At 43.0% G+C, this 20,614-nt stretch overlaps 1 protein-coding gene across 4 annotated transcripts in view; it reads right to left on the bottom strand.

Annotated features, from left to right (window-relative positions):
• The window catches only part of fbxo16 (F-box protein 16), a 44,025-nt gene that overhangs the window by 3,749 nt on the left and 19,662 nt on the right, over window positions 1–20,614 (bottom strand). For 2 of the 4 annotated variants that reach the window (XM_055635201.1, XM_055635202.1), the window contains 5 exons: window positions 20,282–20,446; window positions 17,516–17,715; window positions 13,123–13,225; window positions 8,949–9,174; window positions 4,409–5,909 (listed from right to left, as the gene is read on the bottom strand). In XM_055635201.1, the coding sequence (XP_055491176.1) occupies window positions 5,842–5,909; window positions 8,949–9,174; window positions 13,123–13,225; window positions 17,516–17,715; window positions 20,282–20,446 (762 nt within the window). In that variant the 3' untranslated portion in view covers window positions 4,409–5,841. Of the gene's footprint in view, window positions 1–4,408; window positions 5,910–8,948; window positions 9,175–13,122; window positions 13,226–17,515; window positions 17,716–20,281; window positions 20,447–20,614 lie in introns of those variants that run through there. The other 2 variants (XM_055635203.1, XM_055635205.1) reach the window with 2 other exon arrangements.

Below are 20,614 nucleotides of genomic sequence, written 5' to 3'. Positions count from 1 at the left end.
TTCCAATATTCCTAAAATAGCTGTCTGTGACCACTGATGCTTTGAAGCAAAATGCCAAAAAATTATTATTATTAAAGGACTTCTTTTTTTTGAAACTTTTCCCACCATGCTGGTCTGTAGGATTGTGTCACCACCAGTATTTAACAGGTTAGTGTTAAAGAGATCTGCATGCCATATGCGATAGTAACTGGAGGAACTAAAAATCAAATCAGTTTTAATATTTCCATTGACTAAACTCCTCCTAACTTTCATAATTGCATCCATATTCATGTTACTCATATAATTACATTATATCTCAGTAAAACTTTAAATCTTCACCTGCCAATATTCCTCGGTTCCAATTTTAACTTCCTTCCATACATCAAGTCCTTATTTGAGATTCCATGCACTCAAATCTGATGCATACAGACCCACTGTTCAACAGATCTGACAGGATTGTGGCAGAATGTGCAAAGTTCACACAGACAGCAACAGACGTTTGAATTGAGCCAGGATCTATGGAGCTGTGAAGCTGCAGCTTTATGAGCTTTGCTATCATGCTGCTCCTTGAAGCTGCTTGAAGACTTTTGAACATAATCCTCTGGAGATGGAGAAGTGACATTTATCGAGCTGGGCTGTTGCGTTTTTTTCTAGTAAGGCTAGCAAGGTCAGTGTTTATTGCCCATCTATAATCTTTAAGAAGTTCATAATCTCTGAATAATGCACACGGGAGAGGAATTGGCCTTTCAACAATTGGAACATTATTAGAGGGAGTTAACTGAGAGTCGTGCACCAGAACAGTAGCACAAGCGGCAAATCAGTGTTTCATATCAGAATGTCTGGCATCACTCTGCCTACTCTGTGTACCTCTGATACCCTTGGTCGGCCTGGGCTAATATCACAACCAAAAGGCAATGCCATGATTTACAACCATTTACATGTATGTACAGCAGATGCAGTTTGGACCCGAGACTGTGCCTATAAAATGTATTAATTTTATGTCCTTAAAATCAGCCATTAGAAATATATAAGCATTTAAATATCCACACTCATATATAATCCAACTCACATACACACACACAAATTCATTCCCAAGTACATACATATTCACACAAACTGGCGAGTATGATGTTGTGGGAATTACTGAGATATGGCTGCAAGAGGGCCAGGGCTGGGAACTGAATATTAAAGGGTATGTATACCTTCCTATCGAAAAGACAGACAGGTGGGCAGAGGGGGTGGGGTTGCATTGTTGGTGAGGAATGAAATTCAGTCCCTTGCAAGGGGTGACATTGAAACAGGAGATGTGGAGTCAGTATGGATAGAACCAAGGAATTGTAAGGGTCAAAAGACCCTAATGGGACTAATCTACAGGCCCCCAAACAGTAGCCTGGACATAGGGCACAAGTTGAATCAGAAGTTAAAATTGGCATGTAGCAAAAGTAATGCTGTGGTTGTTATGGGAGATTTCAACATACAGGTAGGCTGGGAAAATCAGGTTGGTACTGGACCCCAAGAAAGGGACTTTGCAGAGTGCCTTCGTGATGGATTCTTAGAACAGCTTGTATTGGAGCCTACCAGGGAGAAGGCAATTCTGGATTTAGTGTTATGTAATGAACCGGATTTGATAAAGGACCTCGAGGTTAATGAGCCATTCGGAGGCAGTGACCATAACGTGGTCAGGTTTAATCTACATTTGGAAAGGGAGAAGGGTAGTCGGAGGAGTCAGTGTTGCAGTTGAATAAAGGGGACTATGGGGCCATTAGGGAGGAGCTGGTAAAAGTTGACTGGAAGGGATGACAGTGGAACAAAAATGGCAGGTATTTCTAGGAATAATACAGAAGGTGCAGGATCAGTTCATTCCTAGGAGGAAGAAAGATTCCAAGGGGAGAAATGGACGACCATGGCTGACAAGGGACGTCAGGGACAATATAAAAATTAAAGCGAAGAAGTACAACGTAGCAAAGATGAGCGGGAAGCAAGAGGATTGGGTAATGTTTAAAGAACAACAGAAGATAACCAAAAAGACAATACGGGAAGAAAAGATGACGTACGAAGGTAAGCTAGGCAAGAATATAAAGGAGGATAGTAAAAGCTTCTTTAGGTATGTGAAGAGGAAAACATTAGCTAAGACCAAAGTTCGACCATTGAAGACTGAAAAAGGTGAATTTATTATGGGGAACAAGGAAATGGCAGATGAGTTGAACAGGTACTTTGGATCTGTCTTCACTAAGGAGGACACAAAAAATCTTTCTGATATAGTAGTGGCCAGAGGATCTGGGGTGATGGTGAACTGAAGGAAATCTACATTAGGCAGGAAATGGTGTTGGATAGACTGATGGGAGTGAAGGCTGATAAATCCCCAGGGCCTGATGGTCTGAATCGCAGGGTACTTAAGGAAGTGGCTCTAGAAATCGTGGATGCATTGGTGATAATTTTCCAATGCTCTGTAGACTCAGGATCAGTTCCTGTGGATTGGAGGGTAGCTAATGTTATACCACTTTTTAAGAAAGGCGGGAGAGAGAAAACAGGGAATTATAGACCAATTAGCCTGACATCGGTGGTGGGGAAGATGCTGGAGTCAATTATAAAAGATGAAATAGCAGCACATTTGGATAGCAGTAACAGGATCGGTCTGAGTCAGCATGAATTTACGAAGGGGAAATCATGCTTGACTAATCTTCTGGAATTATTTGAAGATGTAACTAGGAAAATGGACAAGGGAGAGCCAGTGAATGTAGTGTACCTGGACTTTCAGAAAGCATTTGATAAGGTCCCACATAGGTGAATAGTGAGAAAAATTAGGGCACATGGTATTGGGGGTAGAGTGCTGACATGGTTGGCAGACAGGAAACAAAGAGTAGGGATTAGCGGGTCCCTTTCAGAATAGCAGGCAGTGACTAGTGGGGTACCGCACGGCTTGGTGCTGGGACCACAGCTATTTACAATATACATCAATGATTTGGATGAAGGAATTCAAATTAACATTAGCAAATTTGCAGACGATACAAAGCTGGGTGGCAGTGTGAACTGTGAGGAGGATGCTATGAGAATGCAGGGTGACATGGACAGGTTGAGGGAGTGGGAAGATGCATGGCAGATGAAGTTTATGCGGATAAATGTGAGGTTAACCACTTTGGTAACAAAAACAGGAAGGCAGATTACTATCTAAATTGCGTCAAGTTGGGAAAAGGGGAAATACAATAGGATCTGGGGGTCCTTGTACATCAGTCTATGAAAGTAAGCATGCAGGTACAGCAGGCAGTGAAGAAAGCAAATGGCATGCTGGCCTTTATAACAAGAGGAATCAAATATAGGAGCAAAGAGGTCCTTCTGCAGTTGTACAGCGCCCTAGTGAGACCACACCTGGAGTATTGTGTGCAGTTTTGGTCCCCTAATTTGAGGAAGGACATTCTTGCTATTGAGCGAGTGCAGCGTAGGTTTACAATGTTAATTCCCGGGATGGCGGGACTGTCATATGCTGAGAGAATGGGGCGGCTGGACTTGTACACTCTGGAGTTTAGGATGAGAGGGGATCTCATTGAAACATATAAGATTGTTAAGGGTTTGGACACGCTAGAGGCAGGAAACATGTTCCCGATGTTGGGGGAGTCCAGAATGAGGGGCCACAGTTCAAGAATAAGGAGTAAGGCATTTAGAACGGAGACAAGGAAACCCTTTTTTTCCCCACAGAGAGTGGTGAGTCCGTGGAATTCTCTGCCTCAGAGGGCGGTGGAGGCAGGTTCTCTGGATGCTTTCAAGAGAGAGCTAGATAGGGCTCTTAAAATAGCAGTCAGGGGAAATGGGGAGAAGGCAGGAACGGGGTACTGATTGAGGATGATCAGCCATGATCACATTGAATGGCGGTGCTGCCTCGAAAGGCCGAATGGCCTACTCCTGCACCTATTGTCTAAATCATTCACATATACAACACCTAATTGTAAGTACTCATCTGCAATTATATAGATAATGTTGAACTGCATAAAGTAAACAATCATCCACAGAATCACACTTCTCTGTGCATATATACATATGCATTCATCCATGTAGAGTCATACAGCACCTATCATCCACATTCATATGTATACATACACTTGATCATCCACAGATATGCACACACACACCATGTACATTTTACACAAATGTGTTAATCTACACATTAACTGCCATATTTTTCCACAAATACACACATAATCATACATGTATCATTAGTAAATATACTATTGAATAATTAAGGTCTTCATTTGTATAGCATGGAGAGCTAGTTTCTGCCAATGAACCCCGTTATTCATCTACTGTAACTACAATCTACTCTTATCCTTTCATTCAGCTTCAAAAGGAACAGCCAAGAGGTCAGTGGTAATAAGTGTTAAAGACAATTTCAAGAAGCAATCATTGTGGAGCCTATTTAAAATACAACAAGAAATATCACTGGACCAATTTATTTCAGAAGCACATAACAATGCCACAGCCCTATCACAGGATGGACACCCAGAGAGCTCAAGGTAGGTTTGAGCACATGCCTGAGTCACGTCCATCCAAATTTTACTTCCTAAGTTGAATGGAAGCAGTTCAGTTAAAAACAGATAAATCCAAAGAACATTTTTCAAACAAGGCCAGCATGTTCTGTGAATCTACAGGCTTAAATATGAAGCATGCATGGTTTTCTTTTTCTTTAATGTTTTTGCTGTTCTAATCAATAGATCGTTCAATAGTTGTGAGTTAGGTCATTTATTTGAGAAAGTATATTAGTAAGTCTAATAGACTGACAGCAATCATTTAAATACCTGTACATAATGTCACTTCTCTGCAAATCATTGAATAATCATCACAGATTTTTGAAAATAATTCTACTACTCTCTGGATGGTGCATCAGAACATAATCAGAATTGGTGGAGAAAGGAAAGGTGAACTTAAATTATTTAGAAAAAATAAAGTTATGTGAACTTTTTCTCCTTGGAATTTCTCTACACAGATATCGAACTCAGGCAATACTGTACATAACTGGCTTTTCTGAGCTACATTTATCTTTCCTGGGTTAAATTTTCTTTTCCTTTATAGTGTGTTCTACCACATCAGAAGCAACATTGTGTGGATTGTGCAAAGCACATAATTTTGTATGACTTTCCTGGGATGTCAGGACTTTCATATGAAGAAAGACTGGATAGACTCGGCTTGTACTCGCTAGAATTTAGAAGATTGAGGGGGGATCTTATAGAAACTTACAAAATTCTTAAGGGGTTGGACAGACTAGATGCAGGAAGATTGTTCCCGATGTTGGGGAAGTCCAGAACAAGGGGTCACAGTTTAAGGATAAGGGGGAAATCTTTTAGGACCGAGATAAGAAAAACATTTTTCACACAGAGAGTGGTGAATCTCTGGAATTCTCTGCCACGGAAGGTAGTTGAGGCCAATTCATTGGCTATATTTAAGAGGGAGTTAGATGTGGCCCTTGTGGCTAAAGGGATCGGGGGTACGGAGAAAAGGCAGGTACAGGATACTGAGTTGGATGATCAGCCATGATCATATTGAATGGCGGTGAAGGCTTGAAGGGCCGAATGACCTACTCCTGCACCTATTTTCTATGTTTCTATGTAATGCTTCAGACTGCTTGGAGTGTTTCTAGCATAATACTTCAATGATTTTTACAGTTTAAAAATGTCTTCAATTCACATTTTCATTCATTTCTTCCCTCACAACAAAATAGGAAATTAATTATTTAACCCTAACATTCAGCGCATTACAATTTATTGTGTATAATCCACATATCCATCCAGTGATTCCTTCAGTACAATCCAAATCCACCAACTCTTGTCATTTTTGCTAACCAGCTCAGTATCTGTTCCACGTGGTGTAATCCTTTCATTCTTCATCACCACTTCTCCCTGTTTCTGGAACTTGCCATGGCTGACTCTCAAAGAGTGGGCAGGCTGAGAAAGGAGGAAGGTGCAGAGAACACAACAGAGATTTAGACATTTTCTTCCTGGAGTGTGCTATTTTGCCCCTCTTCAAAATCTTAAATGCTTTCAGGAGCCTTCACTGTCTCTTGAGAATAACACTACTACTGAATGAGCATTGATCTTCTAAAGTTAGTGGACATATTTGCTTAAATGTAATAAAAATTCATGTGGCTTGTGGCGCTCCTTGCAATCCTAGCTATGCCCCCCCCCCCTTTGCCTTATGGCCTAGAATGTGAAAAGGCAAAAGTTATAGATGCGTCATGTGCATAAGAGCTTCTTTGTACAGGTTTATGGATACATTCATGAATTCTGCTTAGCTTTAAGGCAACATCGATAATAATCTGCCAGCCATAACTAAACCATGATTAATCCTGTGCATGGCACTGCTGTATCATGATTCAAATTAACTATTCTGCAACATCTAACTCACCAAATTATGTTTATTATAAATAGTGCTGACTATAAAGCAGTAAGCTATTTTTTCTGCCTTATGCACATGAAGAACCAGACAAAGTACCAAGGCTTCAAATAAAATACGTTGATATAAAATACATTGATATCAATAGGATAGCGAATGAGTTCAGTGCAAAACCAGCAGCAATTTTGTTATTGCAAGAAACTGAGGGAATATGCATGGCTGAAAATATAGAGGAAATATTCCAAGCACAAGAAGGTCAAGGTTTAAACCTCAATTGAGAGATTTAAGCACATAATGTACTTCCAGTGCAGCATTGAAGGCTCAGTGCATGATCAGAGATCCCACCTTTTGAATGATGATTACATTGTTTCTAAATTAGCCATCCCAGGTAGTTATAAAAGACCACTTGACCTAACCTTGAAGAATAGTTCACGAGTTCTGCCAGTTCTTGGCTAATGTTTACTGGGGGGAAAGAGTGGGGATTCATCATTTAATGAGCAATATTTATTCCACAGCCAATATTACCAAAAAACGAATTTTCTAGCATTTTTATGTTGTGAACATATTTAGAAACATAGAACATCGGTGCAGGAGTAGGCCATTTGGCCCTTCGAGCCTGCACCGCCATTCAATATGATCATGGCTGATCATCCAACTCAGTATCTCGTACCTGCCTTATCTCCATACCCCCTGATCCCTTTAGCCACAAGGGCCACATCTAACTCCCTGTTTGGCTTGGCCAGCCCTGTGCTTGAAACTGCAATGGCAATGGCAATGGAAATGAAAATGCAATCAGCAGTTTGGTTTGGCCTGCCCTGTGTTTGAAATTGCAATGGCAATGGGAATGAAATGAAAATACAATCAGCTGTTTGGCTTGGCCTGCCCTGTGCTTGAAACTGCAATGGAAATGAAATGGAAATGCAATCAGCTGTTTGGCTTGGCCTGCCCTATGCTTGAAACGGCAATGGCAATGGCAAAGTAATGAAATAAAAATGGAATGAGCTGTTTGGCTTGGGCTGCCCTGTGCTTGAAACTGCAATGGCAATGGCAATGGCAATGAAATGAAAATGCAATCAGCTGTTTGGCTTGGCCAGCCCTGTGCTTGAAACTGCAATGGCAATGGAAGCAAAATGAAAATGCAATGAGCTGTTCGGTCTGCCCTGTGCTTGAAACTGCAATGGCAATGGTAGCGAAATCAAAATACAGTGAGCTGTTCGCCTGCTCAGTGCTTGGAACTGCGATGGCAATGGAAGCGAAATGAAAATGCAGTGAGCTGTTCGGCCTGCCCTGTGCTTGAAACTTCAATGGCAATGGATGCAAAATGAAAATGCAGTGAGCTGTTTGGCCTGCCCTGTGCTTGAAACTGCAATGGCAATGGAAGCGAAATGAAAATGCAGTGAGCTGTTCGGCCTGCCCTGTGCTTGAAATTCGATGGCAATGGAAGCGAAATGAAAATGCAGTGAGCTGTTTGGCCTGCCCTGCACTTGAAACTGCAATGGCAAGGAAGCAATGGAAACGATGGCAATGGAAGTGAAAATGCAGTGAGCTGTTCGGCCTGCCCTGTGCATGAAACTGCAATGGCAATGGAAGCAAAATGAAAATGCAGTGAGCTGTTCGGCCTGCCCTGTGCTTGAAACTGCAATGGCAATGGAATCGAAATGAAAATGTAATGAGCTGTTCGGCCTGTGCTGTGCTTGAAACTGCAATGGAAATGGAAATGAAATGAAAATGCAATGAGCTGTTTGGCCTGCCTGAAACCACTAATTTTGGCCCACAAGAAACCAGTCCCTTTTGCAAAAAATGCCCGTATTAGCCCAAGAGGAGTATTTTGGCTCAAAAGGCCCGTGCCAGGCCAGGAAAAGTCCGTAAAAAGTGCCTTTCACTGAGATTTTTAAATTTTTTTTTTAAAGAGCCCCTTCAGTCCATCAGGCCTGTACTAGCCCAGGAATGCCTTTGGCCCATCAGTAAGTATTCCCCCTGCAAGTATTAAACTTCACCCCAGCGTTTTTCTCCCTCCTTCACTGGCTCCTTGTGAGATCCAGGCCAGGATAGACTTTTCTCCCCCTCTCCCCCTGATCTCTCTCACAGAGTCTTTCAACTGTTTTAGGCAGAATTTCTGGCAGTTTCTGAGCTGCCAGCCCACCAGGCCTGAGTGACTGAGCTGCCAGCTCACCAGGCCTGAGTAACTGAGCTGCCAGCCCACCAGGCCTGAATGACTGAGCTGCCAGCCCAAGAATCCATTCGGCCCACAATGTCCATAGTAGCCCTCTGGAAACCAATCCCTTCGGCCCACAACAACCATACTAGCGCTCCAGAAAGCCCCCTCCTTCCCCACTGGCCACCAATATTGGAATTGGTGGAGAGGTGGAATATTGCGTAAGGAGACCAGCCCTGCCGTGTGAACATGGGACCCAACGGGTCCCACTTAGTCTAGTACTTCATTAGTTGTACAGCACTCTGACACATTTTAACGCTGGAGAAATGCAAGATCTTCCTTTTATCAACAAATTGTTTATGGATCACATAAATATTGTCAGTGTTGTCCAGAAAGGACTAAAGGAATTAACACAATGGTTGCCATTGATACTCACAGGGGGTGCTCCTCTGGGTCCGTAAAGAAGCTTTATGTCCTTTTTCACTCATGACTGGAACAGCTGGTCGAACTGGTGCTGGTCGAATACCAGCATTCCACTCGGAACTTTGGGTTAATGCATTGACTTCTTCCTTGGAAACAAAACCTCCCACTGCACTACGACTTGCCCAGACTGGACGAAGTTGCCGTTTTTGATTGAAGTTAAAGTCAAGGGACATGCACATCTGAGCACAATGTAAGTACAAGAAACAATCATAAGTATTTTATAGTTGGACAAATGCAACAAATGAGACTAAAATTAGGGAGGATCCATGGAGATAAAGCAGGTCTAGAGTGTAGGGACAAGGTGGATTCACTAAGGACTTGATATGGTTGCTTGGAAGGTGATACAATATCTAGTTGATATGAAAAAGTGATGGAGCTGTAGGTTAAGTGCACCAAGTCAGAGGTAAAAGATCCCATGGTAATAGTTTTCATGTTTTGGATGAGCAGGTGAGTTTCCCCAATAACGAAATGAAATGAAATGAAATGATTCAATTTATTGTCATTGTCAGTGTACAGTACAGAGACAATGAAATGCATTTTTAGCATCTCCCTTGAAAGGGAGACACAGGGCGTCATGGTGTGCCCGCGCCTGCCGCTGTACATTCCATTACAGGCAAAGGTGGGTGAAGTGTCTTGCCCAAGGACACAACGACAGTATGCACTCCAAGCGGGATTTGAACCGGCTACCTTCCGGTCGCCAGCCGAACTCTTAGCCCATTGTGCTATCTGTCGCCCTGTTGTGCTATCTGTCCCCAATAACCCCACCAATATTAACTATCAACATTGTTAAAATAGACTCTTTGATCATTGGTTCATTGTTGCTGTGTGAAATTGTTGTGCAACTACCAGCCGTCACATTTCCTACATAGAAACATAGAAAATAGGTGCAGGAGTAGGCCATTCGGCCCTTTGAGCCTGCACCGCCATTCAATATGATCATGGCTGATTATCCAACTCAGTATCCTGTACCTGCCTTCTCTCCATACCCCCAATCCCTTTAGCCACAAGGGCCACATCTAACTCCCTCTTAAATATAGTCAATGAACTGGCCTCAACTACCTTCTGTGGCAGAGAGTTTCAGAGATTCACCACTCTCTGTGCGAAAAATGTTTTTCTCATCTTGTTCCTAAAGGATTTCCCCCTTATCCTTAAACTGTGACCCCTTGTCCTGGACTTCCCCAACTTTGCAATAGCAAATACAGTTCGAGATTATTCACCGTCTTACAAACGCTTTTGGTATGTCCATGTTTAGAGATACAGCATGGACATAGGCCCATGTCCCCATCGAGTCTAGGTGACCTTCCAATGTCCATTAACATAAGCTCTATGTTATTCCACTGCCTACACATTTGGAGCAATTTTATAAAGGCCAATTAATCTACAAACTCGCATGTCTTTGGGATCTGGGAGGAAACCTGAGACCCGGAGGAACCCCATGCAGCCACAGGGAAAACGTGAAAACTCCAAACAGACAGCGCCCAAGGTCAGGAACAAACTTCTCGTGCTGTGAGTCAGCAGCACTACCAGCTCCATCACTGTGCTGCCTGGTTGTGATAGGCATAATTGAAGTCCAATTGCTTGTTCTTGCCATATTAACATATCAATAGCACAGACTACTCTCGCCATTTTAATTGTTCTTCTTTGCAGAAAGATTATGAATTTATCTATTCTGCAATGGCGAGATTCAAAGGGAATGGAAAAGCCTGAGGGGGGTGGGGGGGGGGACTATAAATTACTCAGATAATTTACTATCCTTTGTCAAAAATATTCTTCCCAATTTTCTTTTTACTGCTGATCTAATGTTTCAATGTACCTACTGGTATATTAAAGTTTAACTGTAGTGAGTTGTATTATAATTAATAAAATAAAACCAAACTGCATTCACCTGCAATACTGAGTTGCAGTAAACAAGAATGATCAGTAGATGGCACAGTAGCATCAATTCCGATGAGTTCAAGATAGAGCAGAGTAAAACCAAGCGACACTTGCGCCCGGTCGGCTAAGACCGACTGGATCTCCCAGTTGCTAACCATTTTAACTTCCCTTCCCATTTCCATTGGCTTTACTGTCCTGGGTCTCCTCTATTGCCAGAGTGAGGCCACATGCAATCTGGAGGAACAGCACCTCATATTCCGTATGGGTAGCTTACAACCCAACAGTATGAACTGAATCATTCAATTTTAGGTAACCCCTAACAACCACACCCCCCCCTCCCCTCCTCCCATCCAACCTCCCCCGTGCCCAACCTGGACTCCCACCTATTTCCCTCTTGCACCGCACCGCACCGCACCACATCCCACCCCACCCCTGCTACATTCCTCCCTCTGGCTTGACATTCTGCTACTCTTCAAACCTGTCCCGATATCTGCTTATCAAAAACATCCCTTGCCTATAGCAACCTATTGCCTGCCACACTTTGTCCTGCCTCTCGCCTTTTCCAGCTTTCTTCTCCCCCTTGGAAACTGAAAAACATGTAAAAACTATTCAAGATCTAATACTTCATCCATCAGAAACATACACACTATCAGGAAAAACGAGTAAAGAGGAAAGGCTGAGAGAATTTGAACTCCTGCTATTTTAAAGGAGATGAAACAAGTAGAATTGTGATTCCAGGATTGGGACATGCATAAACGGCAAATTCCGCACTAACTATTTATACTTGCAATAGCGGACTGGCCAGGGTGTCAGCTTGCCCGATGGCAAGTGAGCCCCTGATGAAGTGATAGCAAGTGATGGCAAGTGGGCCCCTGTCAAATGAGAGCATTGTAGTTGTGGGTGGGTCCCTTTTGTCTCCTGGCAACCAATATTTTTAGACCCAGTCCGCCACTGTATCCTTGAATGGTCTTTCAGTTGAAGTCATGGGAGCAAACATTGGCATAAATTAAAAAAAACAGCTGAACATATGATTATAGAGATGCAGCCCTATATAGAAGGATGGGGCCAGGGTCAGATGATCTCTCTGTGCTGTACTAGTGATTCCAAGTTCCTTTCTTTGTTCAGACATTATCAGTCGGATTAACAAAGCCTAGAAATCAATAAATTAACGGAAAGGGGGCAGTGCTGCCATTTCAGTTGCATGTTAGCAAATAGAATTTGAGGCTGCTTTAGAATGAAGCAGCAATTAATTTATTCTTCCCTTAAAGATTGCTTACAGGCAAACTATGGTCTAAAGAAGGGGTTTGACCCAAAACGTCACCTATCCATGTTCTTCAGGGATACTACTTAACTCGTTGAGTTACAACTGCACTTAGACACTTTTTATTTGTAAATCAATATCTTCAATTCCTTGTTTCCACATTCTAAATTATAAAGAGTCTTGGCTCAGCTTGAAGCAGAATACTTGACAAAGCAAGGCTTTAGGGTGGAAATCATTGTTTAGGGTGGGAATCATGAGGGCGCTAGTTGTGGAAAGATCTAGGATGATCAGTGCACCTCTAGCAACTACTTCCACACCACTTGCAAACCACAAGGTATGTCCCGTGATCAATTGACAATTAAGATTAAAAGGTACGAGGTTTGCAAATAAGATCTCAAAATGTAAAATGTGAAATGCTGATCATGTTTAGAAATGCCATGGGAATGGGAAGGCAAAATAGATATCATCATGTGTTGATATCTATATCATACCTCAAACACCTCAGTGGTGAACTTGGACATTATCAAAGTCAGCAAGCAGCTTATGTGCATATGATAAAATAGATAGAAACATAGAAAATAGGTGCAGGAATAGTCCATTCAGCCCTTCCAGCCAGCACCGTCATTCAATATGATTATGAATCCAAAATCATAATCCCGTTCCTGCTTTCTCCCCATATCCCTTGATTCCGTTAGCCCTAAGAGCCTTATCTAACTTTCTCTTGAACACATCCAGTGAATTGGCCTCCACTGCCTTCTGTGGCAGAGAATTCCGCAGATTCACAACTCCCTGGGTGAAAAAGTTTTTCCACAACTCAGTCTTAAATGGCCTACCCCTTATACTTAAACTGTGACCCCCTGGGTCTGGACTCCCCCCCCCCCCCAGATCATTGCTATGCTTTCAACGGTATTTTGCTTCTTTCTAAAAACATATTTCACTATATCCAAGATCCCTTTAAGAGGGCCAAGAAAGGAAGTATCAGTGAGCCTACCAGTGATTTTACTTTACGCATTTTATAGTTTGCCGATAGATGCTTCTTTCTGTCGAGACTCTGTCGAATAAGATCAGGGGTGGTTTGATTGCCCTTCTTTTTCCTGGATAAATAGACCATCCAAAAATGATAATGTTATTAATTTAAGGCAGGATATACAGAATGACGAAGTTCTGAAAGGCATCAGACTTGTTAAAAAGACCCTGACATGTTACCTGCAAGAAAGTGCATCGGGAAATTAAGCATTGCAAATATATCCTTGTGTAATGGGTTAAAGGAATGAACACAATTCCAATTAACATATGCTGTGCCTTAAAATTACATACTGCTCATAATAATGAATAGTTTACTCTGTCCAATTAAAAATCTATTCAGGCTTTTGACAGTTGACTCAATAAACATAATAAGGTGCAATAAGTATATTTTTAGGCACAATGTTGGTAATTATTGGTCATATCCAGATTACAAACACATGACAAAGAGACACCTGTACATAACACCAAGATCCCATTAGTTAATTCAAGCGAGAACTCGTCTTCAAAAGAAATTTGTTTCTTATAATCTCCCCACACATCATTGTTACTTAAGAACACAGATAGCCAATTTCACCGTGGGAGATGACTTTAGAGGTTTGCTTTGGAAACTAACAAGCCAAGCAATGCTTGACACTTGTGCAATGATTAATAAACAATGTACCATCCAATGATTCTTCAAGGCCATCAAAACCACCCACTGAAGGTGCAATATCCCGATTCTGTACTTTTGTAATTATGTAGGGAAAGCAACAAATAAATATTCATGTTAATTTTTTCTCATTGAAACCTCCATGATGAGATCAAGGAAAACATTAAGTGCCATTTCCTGCATTAACTTTGTTTGAAGACATACCGTGCCCTCCATAATGTTTAGGACAAAGACCCATCATTTATTTATTTGCCTCTGTACTCCACAATTTGAGATTTGTAATAGAGAAAAAAAACATCACATGTGGTTAAAGTGCACATTGTCAGATTTTAATAAAAGGTATTTTTACACATTTTGGTTTCACCATGTAGAAATTACAGCAGTGTTTATACATTGTCCCCTCATTTCAAGGCACCATAATGTTTGGAACACTGCAATATTTTGTAAATGAAGGTAGTCACACAAGCTTCTCCACCACGACAAGGTGATAATCCATAGAGAAACATAATCAAAAAATCACAATCACAATTAATACTTAATTAGCCAAGAAATTTCATTTGCCAAGTCAGTCATATAAATAAAAAGCAACAGAACACACAAAATACATTTTTATATAAACATCCACCACAGTGACTCCTCCACATTCCTCACTTTGATGGAAGGCAAAAAAAGTTCAAATCTCTTCCCTTAGCTCTCCCGTGGTCGGGGGCCTCGAGCCTTCCGTTGACGGGATGATCTTGACTCCCGTAGCCGGCGGTCAGGCCCTCCACGTCGGGGGTTGTCAGCTCCCCCGCGCCAGCGATAAGACCATGTGTTGGGGCTGGTCGAGCCTCTTTCATTGGAGCTTCCCGACTCAGCTTCTCCGGAGGGTACGGAACATTTGCATTTTTCAGCTTGAAATTGTGCAATATGGTGCATACTGTAGCGAGTCTTATAACTTACACTTGAATGCAATATATATGCTTTAAATTGGATTGGAGCGTTTTTGAAAGGGGGGAGGCTGTGCAATCACTGATCACTGGCCTTGGGGGTATCCGGTGAGGGAGTGGAGCAACCGAGTGGGGAGAGGGTGTGGAAGAAGGGTAAGAACTTTTTGAAATTTGATGTATTAAAATCATGTTTTAGTGCACTGTAGAAGTATGATTTCAATGATTTTTGTATGAAGTATTTTTAAGAGGTAACTTTTTAAGGGGTAACTATATCCACACAAAGGGTGATGGGTGTATGGAACAAGCTGCCAGAGGAGGTAGTTGAGGCAGGGACCATCCCAACAGTTAAGAAAAAGGTAGACTGATACATGGATAGGACAGGTTTGGGTGTATGGACCAAAAGCAGGTAGTGTAGCTGGGACATGTTGGCGGGTGTGGGCAAGTTGCGCCGAAGGGCCTGTTTTCCCACTGTATCACTCTATGACTACATTATACCTCCACCATGATGAATGCTTCAAAATCAAGTGATTTGAGTTTTATTGCCATATACTCAAGCATAGAAACATAGAAAATAGGTGCAGGAATAGGCCATTCGGCCCTTCGAGCCAGCACTGCCATTCAATATGATCATGGCTATTCATCTAAAATCAGTACCTTTCCTGTTTTTTCCCCATATCCCTTGATGTCGTTAGCCCCAAGAACTAAATGTAACTCTCTCTTGAAAACATCCAGTGAATTGGCCTGCACTGCCATCTGTGGCAGAGAATTCCACAGATTCACAACTCTCTGCGTGAAGAAACTCTCAGTCCTAACTGGCACCCCCTTTATTCTTAAACTGTGACCCATGGTTCTGAACGCCCCCAACATCGGGAACATTTTTCCTGCAGTTACAGTAAGTGAAAATCTAGCAGGCAAGCAGGATGCTTTCTCCAACCACTCCAATTTGAAGTCCACTACCTTCCACCGTTTCTACCCAGTGCTTGGTACTTACTTCCAGCAGCCACTGGTTGTCCTCCAGGATGCACCGAGCCGCAGCCTGATCCATGCCGATCACCTGGGCAAATTCGAAACAGAGACTCTCTCTCTCTCTCCCCCTCTCTTCCGCTCTCTCTCCTCTCAACCCCCCCCCTCTCTCTCTCTCCCCCTCTATCTTTCTGCCACGGAGGGTAGTTGAGGCCAGTTCATTGGCTATATTTAAGAGGGAGTTAGATGTGGCCCTTGTGGCCAAGGGGATCAGAGGGTATGGAGAGAAGGCAGGTACGGGATACTGAGTTGGATGATCAGCCATGATCATATTGAATGGCGGTGCAGGCTCGAAGGGCCGAATGGCCTACTCCTGCACCTAATTTCTATGTTTCTATGTTTCCCCTCCCCCTCTCTTTCCCCTCTCTCTCTCCTCTCTCCCTCTCTGTCTCTCGTCTCACCCCCTCTCTCTCCCCCTGTCTCCCTCTCTCAATCTCTCCCCTTCCCTCTCTTCTCTCTCTCTCTCTCCCCCCCTCTCTCTCCCCTCTCTTCTCCCTCTCTTTCTCCCCTCTCTCACACCTCACTCTTCCCCCTCTATCTAGTCCCCTCTCTCCTCCCTCTCTCCCCCCTCTCCCTCTCTCTCCTCCCTCTTTCCCCTCTCTCTCTGTCTCTCCTCTCACCTCTCTCTCTTCCCCATTTCTCCCTCCTACCTCACTCTTCCCCTTGCCCTCTCTCCCCTCTCTCTTTCTCCTCTCTCTCTATCTCTTTTTCCCCCCATCACTCTCTCTTTCCCCCGTTTCTCTTTCTCCCCCTCTCCCTCTTCCCCCCTCTCTCTTTTACCACCCCTCTCTCTTCCCCTTCTCTCTCTCCCATTCTCTCCTACCCTCTCTCTCTTTCTCTTTCTTCCCCCTCTCACTCCCCCCCCCACTCTTCTCCCCTCTCTCTCTCCTCCTCTCTCTTCTCTCCCCCCCTCTCTCTCCCCACTGTCTCCCTCCTCTCCTCCCCCTCTCTCCCGAAATGCATTTTGTTGTCTCTGTACTGTGCACTGACAATGACAATTAAAATTGAATCTGAATCTGAATCTGAATCTCTCTCTCTCCACCTCCCTTTGAGAGTCTGTCCCTTCGGCACAGAGACTCTTGCGGCAGCGGCGCAACGCTTCCGACGCCTCCGACGGACCGGGACATGCACTGTCCGGAGTGCTCCATGGCCAGAGCTGCAGCGGCAAACACTCGCAAGTCCCTGCTCCCCGCATCTGTTCCGGTCGCTGGTTCTGCTCCCATCCCTCCCGCAACCCCGGCTCTCCAACACCATGCAGTTTATCCGAGTTTTTAAATTTTCGTTGATCACAAAATTTCTCACCACTGAGCGTGAGAAATTTTCTTCATGAGCGTGAGGGCGTGAGAGTTTGCTTGAGGGCGTGAGTCTCACGCTCAAAGCGTGAGAGTTGGCAGCCCTGCTTAATCGCTTACTATTATCGTTGTGTTTGAGAAGTATAAAACTTCATTGTGCTGCTGAGTGTCAGAAAAGGGAAAGGAGACCAAAGAAGAAATAAATTCACTTGAAGACCTGAGTAAGCTAAATAAAGATCTTTTACATCAACTTCACCAGCTTCAATTTCCAGTGGCTAATTCATAGTCACAATGCCATTCATTAGAATTCTGTGGCGGTATGGAGTTACCACATTAAGGGATTTCCTATATTTTCAATCCATGGAAAAAAATCAACTTTGTCCAGAGAGCCAAGACAAAGCCAGAGAGCACGACAATGTTGAGAACCTGAGACACCTGCTCTCTAGTACGTTTCCTCACACTTACCCAGTTAACTCAATGGGGCTGCTGTTGTCCAGATAGTTGAAACGTATGGTATCTGTCGGATGTCTGTCTGACCCACGCCAGGGTGGGAGCTCAGGCCGAACTTTCCCAGTGGGGGACAGCGTTGTAGACAGCTTTTGGTCTGCTGGATCTTTTGATAATGGATGGACTTGCGCCACAATAAACTCTTCTTTGGGTGGAGTCTGGGAACAGGAAGAATTTAATAAGGATTGTAGAGTGGGTCCCACAAGCCTTTCAGAGGATTGATTTAAAAAAATAATGATCCACAAACTGCCTCTAGCCTTTCATATCATGAACATATGCATTGTTGACATATGTTGTCTTCTCAAGTAAGTGGTTTAAAACAGTATCATGGAATTACATAAACCAAAAGGAATGCATTCTGCCTAATCTTGACACTCTTGATTTGCTAAATTCAATTACAACCCCATCTCTATCTATTCCCTGTGGCCCTAATTTTTTTCCTTTTTTAATTAGTTATATAATTCTCTTCAAATCTGCTACCACCTCTTTTTTTCAGGCAAACATTTACAAAATTTAATTCCCCACTCCAGACAGTTAGATTAAGTAGGACTGACCACCAAGCTAATCCCCTCTCCCCACCCCACTGCTAGGTGATATAATTATGGTTTCAGCCACAGGAAGATTGTTCACCATAGTGTTAGGCTGCTAATCATTCCATGAACCCTTCACATTTATCTGTCAGAGCAGAATAACCATATAACCATATAACAATTACAGCACAGAAACAGGCCATCTCGACCCTTCTAGTCCGTGCCGAACACATAATCTCCCCTAGTCCCATATACCTGCGTTCAGGCCATAACCCTCCATTCCCTTCCCATCCATATAACTATCCAATTTATTTTTAAATGATAAAAACAAACCTGCCTCCACCACCTTCACTGGAAGCTCATTCCACACAGCTACCACTCTCTGAGTAAAGAAGTTCCCCCTCATGTTACCCCTAAACGTCAGTCCCTTAATTCTCATGTCATGTCCCCTTGTTTGAATCTTCCCTACTCTCAGTGGGAAAAGCTTTTCCACGTCAACTCTGTCTATCCCTCTCATCATTTTAAAAACCTCTATCAAGTCCCCCCTTAACCTTCTGCGCTCCAAAGAATAAAGCCCTAACTTGTTCAACCTTTCTCTGTAACTTAGTTGCTGAAACCCAGGCAACATTCTAGTAAATCTCCTCTGTACTCTCTCTATTTTGTTGACTGTGAGGAAATATGTGTGACAGGCCAGAAAGCTTGGAGCAAAATTACTCATTCAATTTCTTACATTATGCTGAAGCAGGCATAATTCAATGTCCAGCCTCACTCACAAACTACTCTCTCCCCTCCTCACAGTAACTTGCCTATCGCTTCCCCCACCACCGGTGGCAGTCGCGGGGAGGTTCAGTGGAGGCCCAGTGGAGGCCCTGGTCCCGTCTCTCTCTCCCTCATCACTCCCGCCCTCTGCGGCAATGGCGGTCCCATCTACGCGTCCTCCCGGGTCCATCGCCTCCACCGTTGCAGTAAATCACCCTCACGGCCTTCTCAGAGATCTTCTCCAACAGCTCATCGAAACCCGTGGTGCCCACCGTGACGAACATCGACTCCAAGGGGAGAGGTGAGGGAGGGATTGAGGGAGGAGAGGAGGATAGGGGAAAGAAGAGGGAGGGTGAAGAAGAAGTGGAGGGAGTGCTGGGGGGATGAGGGGAAATGAGCCGTGTCTGCACAGTTGGGGGCTATGCATGAGTGATGCAATATTGTGTTGGGGGGGCGGATTGCATTGGGGGAACAGGTGAGTGGTGGAATATTGCATTGGGGAACGGGTTGCATTGGGGGACCAGGCCTCCCGTGTGACAGGGACCCAACGGGTCCCACTTAGTCTAGTTTTAATTAAAACTGACTGCCTTTGAAATCCAACTCATAGTATCATAGCTGAGTCGCAATGAATCAACATATTCAACCTGAACCCAGGAGTAAAATGACCAGACAAGTTAAGGTTGATAAGATCATATTCAAGTAAATTTGTTTATGAATTTGTCATATGTCTGAGATTTCAGCCATTTTTTAATGGACTGAATCAATTTTAAATTGTAATTAATACAAAGTACTACCCAGAGTATGTCACATGGCTTGCCAACTGGCTATTGAGCTCAAATGAAAAACGGTAGCTTACAAATATGTTTTTATTTTAAACATTCCAGTATATTGGGGCCTACTGTGAGGGCAAACACGTGAATGCAAAAATTCCAATTTACTGTTATACAATACTTAATTGTCCATGGTAAACTGTCTATAGCAAAGATTATAGAGGAGCTATAGTGTGTAGGGAAGTGGTAAATCTGGGGAGAGAATTGATGGGCATGTGGGGAGAATAAAATGAGTTTGTGTAACTCAAAGAGTGTAGACTCAAAAGGGCTAAGGGGCTGTTTACATGCAGTTTAACTGTATGACAATAACTATTATGCATTAATTATCAGAGTTTCCATCATACAATACCTCATTTTTTTAATTATTTGTATTTACACTTCCTACTTTGCTGTTGAGAATAGATAGCCCTATAACAGGCTTTAGACTCAAATAAATACTGCATAAAGTAATATGACACATGTAAATTCTTTCTTTAGAAATATGTCTACATGTTTTCCTAGCTGTTTAGAAACATTGTGTTATCCATTTCAATACTGGAAATACAAATATAATTACATTTATGAATGCAGCAAACCGTTGATGTATGTAGGGGTATGTTACCAACCTTTGGCTTGGTCACATTCAGCTCCTTCACCATCTCAAGGTAGTGCCTTTTCCAGATTCTTTGTTCATAGGGAGTAGGCGAGAAACTGATGTACCAACCTAGTCTCAGGCATTTGGGCATCCAGAGTTGGTCCAGTTCAGTCAGATCTTTCCAATGCCAGTTCACCTATGAGATAGCAGAAGGGACACAATTGAGATAACCGAAGATATAAAGCAACAACAAATATGAATAATTTCACGTAGACAGCAATTGCGTTGTATTCACGTAGCCTAAACTATCTGTCCCACAAAATAATTACATAGGAAATATTCAAGTCTCATTACAACTGGATCA

Source organism: Leucoraja erinacea, chromosome 5 (assembly GCF_028641065.1).
Source record: "Leucoraja erinacea ecotype New England chromosome 5, Leri_hhj_1, whole genome shotgun sequence".
NCBI classification, from domain to species: domain Eukaryota; kingdom Metazoa; phylum Chordata; class Chondrichthyes; order Rajiformes; family Rajidae; genus Leucoraja; species Leucoraja erinaceus.
The sequence above is the reverse complement of the archived record's forward strand: the minus strand, read 5'-3'. Positions and strand labels throughout refer to the sequence as shown.